We start from the raw sequence: 12,987 nt of genomic DNA on the forward strand, positions 1-12,987 counted from the left end.
AGGCATTTAATCCACAAGACCTCTGATGGAGTCCTGTGGTATCTGAACATGAGCAGCAGATTTTTTCAAAGGGGTTCTGTGCAAGAATTGGGAAGTGGGGGGTGGGGGTTGGCAAACCTCTCCACTTGGTAGGGCCTGCAAAGGGAAGCTTACTTACCTGCTTCCCAGTGCCGTTTCTGCACTCCTTTTCCAGTCCTGGCCTGCTCCACTGGGCTCCCTCGCTGAAAACATCTGGTTTGACATTGCCACAGCCAATCAGTGGCCTTGGTGGAGATCGGATCAACTTGCGTCATATGACAATTTGTCAATGCGCAAGAGGAAACAGTCACCTCCATGGCCAGTGATTGGCTGCAGGTGATGTCAAACCAGATGTTTACAGCAGGGAGCCCAGAGGAGCATCGCAGGCCAGCAGATGAAGGAGCTGTGAGCCAGGCCTGGGAAGCAGGTAAGTAATCCTCCCATTACAGGTCTATCCAAGTTGGGAGGGGAGTTTGCCAAAACCGCCCCCCATTCTTGAACAAGCCCTTTAAGTCCTGTTGTGAGTTGGTGAACTTGTTTTTCCAGCACATCACACAGACTAAATTCTGGTGAAATTGGAGGCCAAGTCAACACCTTAAACTCTTTGTTGTGTTCCTCAAACCATTCCTAAACAATTTTGCAGTGTCACCAGGTTAATGTCCCTGTCAAGGAGGCAACAACCATTAGGGAATGCTGTTGCTATACAGGGGTGTACTTGTTCAGCAACAATCTTTAAAAAGGTAGATATTATCGTGACATCAACATGAAGGCCTGCACCCAAGGTTTCCCTGAAGAAAACTGCCTGAGGCATCACACTTGCATGGCCGGCTTGCATTCTTTCCATAGTGCATTATGGTGCCATCTATCACCCACAAAGAAACACACACACACACAGATCCAGTGTCCACATGACATCAAATAAATGTTATTCACCAGACCAGGCCATTTTCTTCCTTGTTTCATGGTCCAGTTCTGATGCCCACCATAGGTGTTTCTGGCACCAAATAGGAAGCTCTGATGGGACTACTGCAATGCATCTCCCATCACAACAAGCTGACATGCACTGTGTGTTCTGACACCTTTCTATTATAGCCAGCAAGTTGTGTGATCTGATTAGATGGGGGGGGGGGGGGGGGGGGGGGCTATCCTATGCTCCCCATGCACATCGGTGAGCCTTGGACACCCATGGCGCTATGCTGGATCATCAGTCCCTTCCTTGGACTACTTCTTTGTAAGACCTAACCACTGTACTGTGGCTATTTGCACAGATCCTCACACTTGTCCATTTCTCCTGCTTCCAACACATCAAATTCCAAAACTGACTGTTCACTTGTTGACTAGAATATATGTCACGCCATGACAAATGCCATCGTCACGAGACTATCATCCAGCATCAACCATGGTGAAATCTGGCACACTTTAAGACTGTATACATTTTTACACCGTCTTACATTTAGACAGTATTATTAAACCCGCCCCTCTTATTTATTTTACTTAACATTTCATTCTCATTTAATGTTATGCATAGGTGAAGTGTGCAAATAGCAACAGAAAGAAACCATAAGCATTTGCAACACAAATACATCAAAACCATTCATGTTTAACCGGGTGTATGGTGCAGACCTCTGAGTCCCTCAGGTTTGTATCGCCACCAAAGATGACAGTGGTTGAAGGAGGTACTTCCTCGATCTTCTTCAGTACAATGCGCAGCTGATTCACTCGTTCATTTGAATGCTCTTTGGTGCTTTCTAGATGCGAAGTCATGAGGCAAATATTGTGTCCACAAATATTAACCTATGTGGAAAACACACAAGTCACATTTTCTCTTCATTTTACAGGAAAAAAAAGGTGAAATACAAATTATTATGTAGAATATTAAGAATATATATTATATAAAAAATGTTATAAACAGATCTGGAAACAAATGCTAACGAATACCACGTTTTCAAACTGGTTTATTTTGATAACAAAACTAATAAAAACATATCTGATTGAAAAAAGAAACCAAGATACTCTGCAGATATACTGAAACTTAAAGAGGATGTCCGGCCATATATATCCTCAGGATAGGTCATCAATATCTGATTACCGGGGGTCCTACACCTGCAACCCCCCCCCCCCCTCCGATCAGCTGATCTATGCAAGCGCCACTTCCTGTTCATTACACTGCCCAGTGTCTTCAAGTGAATGGAGCGAGTACTTGTCATTACACTGTACTTCTGAGACAAAGTGTAGCGTAATGAACAGAAAGCGGTGCTCACATGGAGCATCGCCTCCTGTTCAAACAGCAGATCAGCTCCCAGTGTTATCCTGCGTCTTAGAGCCTACCATGGTGAAAAATCGGCAGAGATCGACCCAGAGATCGCCCAGAACCCAGTGGGACAAAGAAAACTCAGGTGGAGATGGTGCAGTTCCTCAGGTGGAGATGGTGCAGGAAGAAGCCGCTGGATCCCTCAGTGCATGAGGCCAAGATGGCGCTGAGTCCCAGGCGAGCAGCGGAGACGGCAGCAGAGGTGTACGAGACAGGCAGCGCTGCTGAGATAGAAGACGAGGGATTGACAGCAGATACAGCCACTCTTAAAGGGGTATTTCAAAAAGCTCTTGCTCCTCTCATGAGGGAGCTGGCAGATATTAAAGCAGAGGTAAGACACATAGGACACAGAGTGGAATTGCTAGAGGAAAATCAGACTCTACAAGTAGCTCACAGCGCGGCCATGGCAGATAATATTGCGGCCCATAATGATGCTTTAGCCACAGCTTTCGTGTTAATAGAGGATCAAGAGAACAGGAGCCGCCGTAAAAATATGCAGGTAAAAGGTTTACCCGAAACGGTTTCTCATGAGTAACTGCCGGAAGTTATGTTGAGCCTCTTGGGAGGCATATTGGGAGAGGAGAGAGCTCACTCCATCACTATTGAGAGGGTACATAGATCCTTGAGGCCCCTTCCCAGAGATGGAGAGCCGCCAAGAGATGTGGTGTGTGGGCTCCTAAGTTATGTGGACACCGTGGCCATTTTGAAGGGAGCCAGAGATCATTCTGATTTATCTCACGACAGCCACTCGGTCTCCTTTTTTCAAGACATCGCGGCATCTACTTTGCAGAAAAGGCGGCTACTCAAACCCCTTTGTGATCACCTCAGATCGCATATCGGTGGTCATTCCTCTTCGGTCTACAAGCAACTATAGCGGGCAAGCGATGTGTCATCAAATCCCCAGCGGACCTCGACGGAGTGTGGTCACTGCTCAACATGGAACCGCTGGACATTCCCTCTTGGCTGTCTAGCTCAACTTCCCCATTGCCTAAAACAACCGTATGGTCCGAGGTTCGCAGACCTAAGCCAGCGGGCATAAGGAAGCCACTGGGCTGACCAATTGAATTTTCTCGGCAGGCTTGTCTACCTCTTTCCTGCTTGTATGTTTGGTCGCTTTATTTACGTTTGACCTTCTAGGCTTTGCTAATAAGCCATGGTATTCCCGAGTTACAGTTTGACGCTCCTTGTTCTTGGGATCTTGAGACTGTCACTATCTGCTCCAAGCTAGTTTTCAGTTACAATAGTTGTATCAGACATGGCACAGTTAGCCATGTGTGTTAACTGGAGCTCTTACGCATTGTTGGGCTCACAACCTATATTCTGTTACTTATGGCTTGCTGGTTTGTGGACAAGTATAGAAATAACTTATCCAAGTCCTCCTGCTCTCACATTTTGTTTCCTTAACCATAAAAGTCGGGGAGCTTCTTTGTTCATTGAAGTCATATATCGCATGTTCAATATGTATTATTGGTTTTTGTTGCAGTTTTTGGTTCTCATACACACTCACTTATCTCATGTGGGCATAGTTGGATATCAGCGGGCACTAGGCACACTGGGTCTGTAAAAGCATTTAGATTATCCCCTTGTAAAGGGGATGACTACTCCCCAGAAAAGGGTCGCAAATCCTTACAATGCTAAAGAAATTAGGAGCGGAGATATGTTTCCTGCAGGAAACACACCTGCGAGTGGGTCGGGTCCCTAGATTTTCTCAGCAGCAGTACAAACATTGGTATCATAGCACTTATGTGTCGTCCTCTAGGGGAGTAGGCATAGGCAAAAACATTCCATTCACATCTACGTTGGTTCTGCCAGATGCTGAAGGGCGGTTTCTGTTTGTTAAAGGTACATTGGGAAACCTTAAAAACTCACCTTCGCCTGCCTCTACGCTCCTAACAAAGGTCAATCTGCATGGATTACAAAATATCCTCAAACTTCGGCAGTTAGCAGAAGATATAGTCCTGGTGGGGAGTGATCTGAATATTGCCCTTAATCCGCTGTTAGATTCCTCCACGGGCAGCTCAGTCCATTCACAGAAGTCTTTGAGCAATATCTACAAGTCTCTTAGAGATATGTCCTTAGCGGACTCCGGGAGACTTCATAACCCAACCTCTGGGGATTATTCATTCTAGTCTCTAGCCCACTCTTCGTTTCAGAAATTATATTATATTTTAATTCCGACCAGTCTAGTTGGCGCACTTAAGAAGGTGGACATAGGCGCGATAACGGTGTCCGATCATGAACCGGTTTCTGCAACAATTTCTTTTAGGGATCTGCCTGAGCGAGAGTGGGTTTGGAGACTGAACGAAACGCTACTAGACAGATCATCATCAGATGTGTCAGCTCTCTCCCAAAAGCTAAGAAATTATTTCTCGGAGAACCCCGCAGGGGATATATCGGTCTCAATAATTTGGGAAGCCCATAAAGGCCTTCATACATCAGAAAACAATAGACTCACGTAAATCTCCACTATTGAAACAATTCAGAAAAGGTTCAAATTTGCCCATGCGCATGCAGATCTGGTGTCCCTGCGTCAGCAACTGAAAGACCATCTGAATGTCCAGTATGCAAAACATTGCCAGTATGCCAAGTATAAGTTTTACGCATACGGGGATAGGGACAACAAAATGATGTCCCATCTTATAAAAAAAAAAAAAAAAAAAGAATCGGGGTGTATACACTATTCAAACAAGTACTGGACATAAGACTGTAGAAACAAAGAATATTGCACGAGAGTTGGTGGCCTTTTAATCGACAACTATACAACTTGCCTAGTAACACGGTAGCTGCGGGAGATCAAAATCTGCTGCAATAGACCAATTCCTGTCTAAGCTCACATTACCTAGCCTCTCTGAGGAAGCAAGGGTCCGACTAGTGCAACCAATAACGGATCAGGAAATTTCTGAGACTCTGAAATCTATGCCTCTAGGGAAGGCCCCAGGCCCTGATGGCCTCCCAGTAGGCCATTACAGAAAGTTCTCCCCAATTGTGATCCACAAATTAAAGACTTGGTGCAATGCACTTCTTTTGGGTGACACTTTCTAAACAAGCGCTAAATGCCACAAAAACCATTTTGCCAAAAGATGGGAAGGACCCTAGTATATGTGCTTCCTATCGTCCTATATCTTTAATTAATGTTGATGTAAAAATCTGGGCAAAAGTGTTGGCAAGTAGACTTGGTCCCTGGCTTAGTTCACCCAGAGCAGACGGGGTTTGTTAAAAACAGGGAAGGAAATCGTAACTCTGTGCGGCTTACCCATGCCATAAACTATGCAGTCTCGAAAAAGGTCCCATTGGTCTTACTCAGCACTGACGCTGAGAAGGCCTTCGACAGAGTGGACTGGACATATCTACAATCTGTCTTACTCCGTTTTGGAATCCCTATTCAATTTGTGCAAGCAATCATGTCTCTTTACAAACACCCCAGTGCTAGAATTAGGGTTAATGGCACCCTGTCTACTCCCTTTGAGATTTCGAATGGGACCAGGCAGGGTTGCCCCTTGTCTCCAACTTAATTTATTTTAGTTATGGAGACATTGCTCCAGGCAACACGAGAGCACAAGCAAATTCAAGGTCTGCGGGTCGGAGGAGTTTGTCACCAAAATGCAGCATTTGCTGATGACCTGTTGATCCAGATTACTAACCCCAATACGGCTTTCCCACACATAATTAGGTTGTTTGAGGAGTTTGGGAATCTCCAACTTTAAGGTTAATTACTCTAAGTCAGAGGCTTTCAATATATCAGCATCTTCGGGTATAGTTAGTAAATTGATGCGGACCATGCCCTTCAAGTGGCAGTCGTTCAAACTAAAAAATACTTGGGCATATACCTGAACAGAGACATCACAGATCTGCATGGAGTGAACTATACCCCTCTGATTAGTGTAATCAAAAGGATGCTGTCCTCTCTCTCCATCCCATAGGTCTGCTGGATGGGCAGAAAGAACCTCCTGCACACTTACGTGATGCCTAAACTACTGTATCTCATGCAAATGGTTCCCATTTTCCTGACCCAAAAGTTCTTCTGCATGGTGAGATCCATTTTCTCCTCTTTTCTATGGCTGACAAAGAAACCTCGGATATCCTATGCAGACCTGATCCTACCTCGCCCTCTTGGGGGCTTTGGTATGCCAGATGCACAAATATATTACAAAGTGATTCAATTGAAGAGGTGGATCTCGCCATGTGTGGAAAAACAAGCCCCATTAGGTACTGACATAGAACGGGCCACATTGAATGACCAGCAGTGGGCCAGCCTGTGGGCCATCTCCACACCACACTCCCCATTTGTTGGCCTCACAAGGGGAATTTATTCCTCCTTTTGTTCCTTACAAGGAAAAGCCCAGATTTTGTCGTCCCTTCAAGTGTACTTACCGGTTCTACCATCTAGGGCTAGTATCCCCAGCTTCTGGACCAGATTTAGAAAGAAGACCATCAAAGATCTTCTTTTGGAATTGGGTTCGGAAAGCGATATCTCGGGTTATTGCCCAGAGGAAATTTCCTGAAAGTACACAAGCTCTCGTGCTCCCTCAAGAAGATCATACCCCAGAGCAATGAGCATAGAGACCCGACTTGGCTGGAGAAAGCTCTAAATCCTCAATCTAAGAAACCTAGGTGGATTTCCTTTCTCCATCACTCAATGGTATCTGCCTCTCAACTACCGCGACCTATGTTCATAAGGAGTTGGGAGAAGGAGCTGAAAAGGTCCTTTACGGATTCGGAGTTAATCACAATTCACCTCAAGTCACATGGGTTGTCCAAACGCGTGTGCATACAGGAGCACTCATTCAAGGTTTTAACCAGATGGTATAATTATCCGGAAAAGCTATTCCTGTCTGGCCTGTCCCAGAGTGATAGATGCTGGAGATGCCAGCAAGAGACTGGCTCTCTTCAACCAGATTTGTGCTACACATATAAGGCTGACCCCAGAGGCGGTTCTGTTGTGGCTGCCCAATGAGACATGGTCCCCAGCTATATCCAATCTGCCTACCCTCCTAGTGCAAACGGCTCGTTTGCTAATCCCTCTTAATTGGCTTTGCACAGACCCCCTCCCCCCATCTAAGGAGCAATGGTTTGACAGAATGAATCAAATATATAGGATGGAGAAGTTAGGTAGTTGGGCAACTAGGAAGCATGACAGTTTTGTCAAGCTGTGGCACCCCTGGAAAAAGCATATTGAGGCTCTGGGGGCTCGAGCATTGAATGATAGCTGACCTGATCTCTGTTTATACCATATTACTTCCACAGACAACTATGGGCTGTGGTTGGGAGGCGTTCCTCGACCTACATCTTTTCATTCTCTCCTCTACCTCCTTATACATTGACTTTTTCTACGAGGCCTTGGGTTCTATAGGTTTAAGTATACCTAAGTAGATTGCTTTGATCCCCAAGATTGGATTCTTGTATCTATGTATGTAATGCCCTGATCTGACACACCCCAACAAGTTTGCACGTTTGGCAGATGGGGGGGGGGGATGTCAGTCCAGGGACAGCACTGCCGGACACTTCCTCTGCCAGTCAGGGGAATGTCAGCTCCAGTAAGCAGGGAACCAGGAAAGCAGGGCAGACCAGACAGGTGCTGGTAGTGGGAGACTCCATTATTAGGGGAATAGATAGGGCAATCTGTCTCAAAGACCGTGATCGCTGAACAGTGTGCTGTTTTCCTGTCGCTAGAGTTCGACACATCGCGGATCGGGTTCACAGATTACTGGGAGGGGCTGGAGAAGATCCAGCGGTCATGGTCCATATCAGAACCAATGACAAAGTTAGAGGTAGGTGGAGAGTCATTAAAAATTATTTCAGGGATTTAGGTCAAAAGCTTAGTATCAAAAAGCTTACCTCAAAAAGGTAGTATTTTCCGAAATACTGCTTGTACCATGGGCCACACAAGAAAGGCAGTGGGAGATTAACAAATGACTCAAGAACTGGTGTAGGAAGGTGGGGTTTGGGTTCCTGGAGAACTGGGCCGACTTCTCTATCGGCTACAGGCTCTATCATAGGGACGGGCTGCACCACAATGAGGAAGGGGCAACTGTGTTGGGGAAAAAGATGGCTAGAAGGTTGGAGGATTGTTTGAACTAGGGACGGGGGGGGGGGGGATTACATTATAGGAGGGGAAGATAGGGCAGATCGAGACCGGGGCAAGGTAGTGTGACTGGGGAAGGAATGGAAGGAGGGACTAGAACAGTTCAGAAGGAAAGGTGTAGGGTAAAAAAAAATATACATAAACCTTTCAAATGTATGTATACTAAATGCCAGAAGCCTGACTAATAAAACTGGGGAGCTGGAATTAGTGATGTGTGAGAAGAACTATGACATAGTGGGAATAACTGAGACATGGATGGATGATAGCTATGACTGGGCAGTTAATGTACAGGGTTACAGTCTGTTTAGAAAGGATGGTCAAAACCGGGGAGAGAGGGGGGGGGGGGGGGGGGGGGAATTGCCTTTATGTAAAGTCTTGTCTAAAGCCCACACTCCGTGAAGATATAAGTGAGGGGCATGAACATGTGGAGTCACTGTGGGTAGAGATACATGGAGCTAAAAACAATAAATTACTAATAGGAGTTTACTATAAACCACCTAATATACCAGAGTCCACAGAAACTCTACTACTAAACGAGATAGACAAGGCAGCAAATCATAATGAGGGTTATTATGGGGGACTTCAACTACCCAGATATAAGTTTCAGTTTCCCAGTCTATCTCATAAAGGAAACAGGTTCTTGGCAATAACCAAAGACAATTACCTCTCCCAACTGGTTCAGGACCCGACTAGAGGGACGGCCATATTGAACTTAGTATTAACCAAAAGGCCTGACAGAACAACAGACATGCAGGTTGGGGGACACCTGGGAAATAGTGACCATAAAGTATTAACCTTCCAATTATCCTTCAAAAGAGTGTTTCTACAGGGAGGAACAAAAATACCAAACTTCAAAAAAGCTAAATTTAGCCAACAGAGGCCATAGGCTTAACTAACTGGGACAAAGTCCTCAAAAATAGTCACAAAATGGGATATCTTTAAAAACATCCTAAAATCTAATTGTGAGAGGTACATACCGTATGGGAATAAAAGGTTAAGGAACAAAAAGAAACCAATGTGGATAAATAGAACTGTAAAGAAAGCAATAAATGACAAAAAGAAAGCATAGAAATCACTAAAACAGGAGGGTAGCATGGAAGCACTGACAAACTAAAAGGAAAAAAAAATAGAACATGTAAAACAAATAAAAGCGGACAAACTAGAGACAGAGAGAATTGCCAAAGAGTAAAACTAACCCTAAAATGGTCTTCAATTATATAAATGTTAAAAAGTATAAATCTGAAGGTGTCAGCCCTTTAAAGAGTAATGAGGGGGGAGTCGAGGAGAAAGCAAAGCTGTTAAATATTTTTTTCTTCAATGTATTCACTGAGGAAAATAAACTGTTAGATGACATGCAGAAAGTAAAAAATAAATTCCCCATTAAAAGTGTCCTGTCTGACCCAGGAAAAAGTACAACAGCAACTTAAAAAGATTAAAAGAGACAAAATCACCAGGACCGGATGGCATACACGCCCGTATCTTAAGGGAATTAAGTAATGGCATAGCCAGACCCTTATTTCTGATATTTGCAGATTCTATATTGACAGGGAACGTCCCACAGGATTGGCGCATGGCAAATGTGGTGCCAATATTCAAAAAGGGTCCATAAACAGAGCCTGGAAACTATAGGCCGGTAAGTTTAACATATGTTGTGGGCAAACTGTTTGAAGGTTTTCTGAGAGATGCTATGTTAGAGCATCTTAACGGAAATAAGCAAATAACGCCATATCAGCATGGCTTCGTGAGGGATCGGTCATGCCAAACTAATTTAATCAGTTTCTATGAGGAGGTAAGTTCTAGACTTGACTGCAGCGAATCAATGGATGTCGTATATCTGGACTTCTCCAAAGCATTTGACACTGTACCACATAAAAGGTTAGTATATAAAATGAGAATGCTTGAATTGGGAGAAAACGTCTGTATGTGGGTAAGTAACTGGCTCAATGATAGAAAACAGAGGGTGGTTATTAACGGTACACACTCAGATTGGGTCACTGTCACTAGTGGGGTACCTCAGGGGTCAGTATTGGGCCCTATTCTCTTCAATAAATGTATTAATGATCTTGTAGAAGGCTTGCATAGTAAAGTATCAATTTTCGCAGATGACACTAAACTGTGTAAAGTAATTAACACTGAAGAGGACAGTATAATACTACAGAGGGATCTGTATAGATTGTATGCTTGGGCAGATAAGGTTTAACACTGACAAATTAAGGTTATGCACATGGGAAGGAATAATTCAAGTCACCCGTTCATACTAAATGGTAAAACACTCGGTAACACTGACATGGAAAAGGATCTTGGAATTTTAATAAACAGAAAACTAAGCTGCACAAACCAGTGTCAGGCAGCTGCTGCCAAGGCCAATAAGATAATGGGTTGCATCAAAAGAGCATAGATGACCGTGATAAGAATATAGTCCAGAAACATTTCAAAGGTCTCTAGGACCTTCTGTGGCCCTTAGTTCCTCTCTGACTGATTAGGTAAAACTTATACTTTTATTACCGGTATATCTTCATTAAAATCTCCTGTTATTATCAGGAAAAACACACTGTTAAAATTCCTCAAGATCTAGAGTGGGATTCTGTGTTTTATGCTTCAAGTGCATTCACTTCTGCCAATATACAGCCTATTCTGGAGGTACCTGATACTCCTCAGGTATCCCTCCTACCTCTATTTCTCTATCTAGCTTGGCTTATATTTTTGTCTCAGCTGTATATTTAGCTGTGTGCGTCTCTTGTCTGTGTTCCCTATTTCTCAGGTCTCGAACTAAAATCTAGCTGCTGCTTCCCTACATGTTTCGCCGTACCACGGCGACTTCAGGAGAAAAGCTGAACTGGATGGACAAATGTCTTTTTTTGGTCTTATGTTCTATGTTACTATGCAGATCAATTAGTTAAACAACTGATTTCTATGTGCCTGTCTCAGTGTTTACACCTACTGTTCAGAAGAATAATTGTCTAACGATGTTGTTTATTATGTTAAAACAATAAAAAGATTTACTTTAAAAACAGCTGATCGTCAGGGGTCTTGGGTGTCGGACCCACGCCAATCAGATATTGATTACCTATCCTGAGGATAGGTCATCAGTATTTATGGCTGGACAACCCCTTTAACGATGCAGAACAGAAACAATTGAAAATGTACCCAAATGAGCAAAACGCAGTCATAAAAAATTGCCCCCAAAAAAGTGTTCACAGCCCTTAATTTTCTCAACACTATGGCGATTTAAAGCAAAGACAGAGGTATGTATTACCTCCTGTACCCTACCCACGACCATTAGCAGTTTTTTCTTTTAAAGAATTTAATTATTAAGAATAATAAATACAACAGCATAATTTACCAATTTCTCATAGCATTTTAATAAATGGTCAAAGAGCAGGAGTGGATTCTCCATCTTGATGCAGAAGCAATATAGACCGAGATCAGAACCATGTAGGGCTTGAATTTTGTATTGATTAAGGTTAGAGGAGAAATCTGGCCCTGGAAGAGTAGCTTTTACATTGTTACCGTGTGGGATTAATAACATAGTAAAGTTATTCTATGGGCCAATGTGATTATGGTAATACAATGTTTATATAGTTATTTTTTTATGTTTTACAACTTTTGCATAATAAAATTACAAAAAAAAAAAAAAAGGTCTTTCAAAAAATTGGTTTCATCACCCGAGTTGTGTCAGGGCTTTTTTTTTATTTTTTATTGCCAGATGAGTTGTAGTTTTCATTAGTATCATATTTGAGTACGTCCAACTTTTTAATCACTATTTCTTAAATTTTTTTGAGATGGATAAATACAAAAAACAAAAATAATTTAGCTTTTTTTTTTTTTTTTTTACAGCGTTCAATGTGGAATAAAGTATTTTTTTCATTTTATAAAAAAATAAAATAATACTTTTTAACCACCTCCGGACCGCCTAACGCGCCGATGCGTCCGGAAGGTGGTTGCTTTTCTCCTCCTGGACGCATCGGCGCGTCATCTCGCGAGACGCGAGATTTCGCCGCAGCCGGCCCGCACATGCGCATCGCGGGCCGGCATTTCTTCGAGAAGCATTTCGTCAGGACCTGCCAGCCAGCGATCATTGGCTGGCAGGTTGCTGATTTTCAAAAAAGCCAATCACAGAGCAGTATAGCAGATCATATTAGTAAATATGATCTGTTATATGGCTGCCTGCTCCTCTGCTGGTTCTTTTCGTCGGTTGGATCCAGCAGAGGAGCAGGCTTCACAGTGAGTACACCAACAGTACATACTTAGCCCCAGATCACCCCCCTGAACCCCTATTAACCCTTTGATCACCCCTTCTAGCCCCTGTCAATCACTAGTGAAAGGAAAAAAAGTGATCAGTGCAAACTGTCACTTTTTTTTTTCACTGGTATTGACCGTTAGGTTTTAGGTATAGTTTAGGTCCCTTGGTTAGGTAGTTAGGGATCAGTTAGCGCCCAGCCCACCGCACCGCAGTCCGTTATTCGCTGATTAGCGTATCGCTAATCAGCATTTGTACTTTTATAGTATCTGGAAGTGATCAAAACTGATCACGGTCAGATCTATAACTGTATTAGTGTCACTTTAGGTTCGCCCT

At 43.5% G+C, this 12,987-nt stretch overlaps 1 protein-coding gene across 3 annotated transcripts in view; it reads right to left on the reverse strand.

The window, feature by feature from the left end:
- TDP2 (tyrosyl-DNA phosphodiesterase 2) overlaps positions 1-12,987 on the reverse strand; it is a 35,587-nt gene that overhangs the window by 3,090 nt on the left and 19,510 nt on the right. For 2 of the 3 annotated variants that reach the window (XM_044294461.1, XM_044294462.1), the window contains exon 6: positions 1,642-1,812. The exons of the other annotated variant lie outside the window; for it this stretch is intronic. In XM_044294461.1, coding sequence (XP_044150396.1) covers positions 1,642-1,812 — 171 coding nt within the window. The remainder of the gene's footprint in view (positions 1-1,641; positions 1,813-12,987) is intronic. 3 annotated transcript variants of the gene reach the window in all.

Source organism: Bufo gargarizans, chromosome 5, assembly GCF_014858855.1.
Source record: "Bufo gargarizans isolate SCDJY-AF-19 chromosome 5, ASM1485885v1, whole genome shotgun sequence".
In the NCBI taxonomy this organism is placed as follows: Eukaryota; Metazoa; Chordata; class Amphibia; order Anura; family Bufonidae; genus Bufo; species Bufo gargarizans.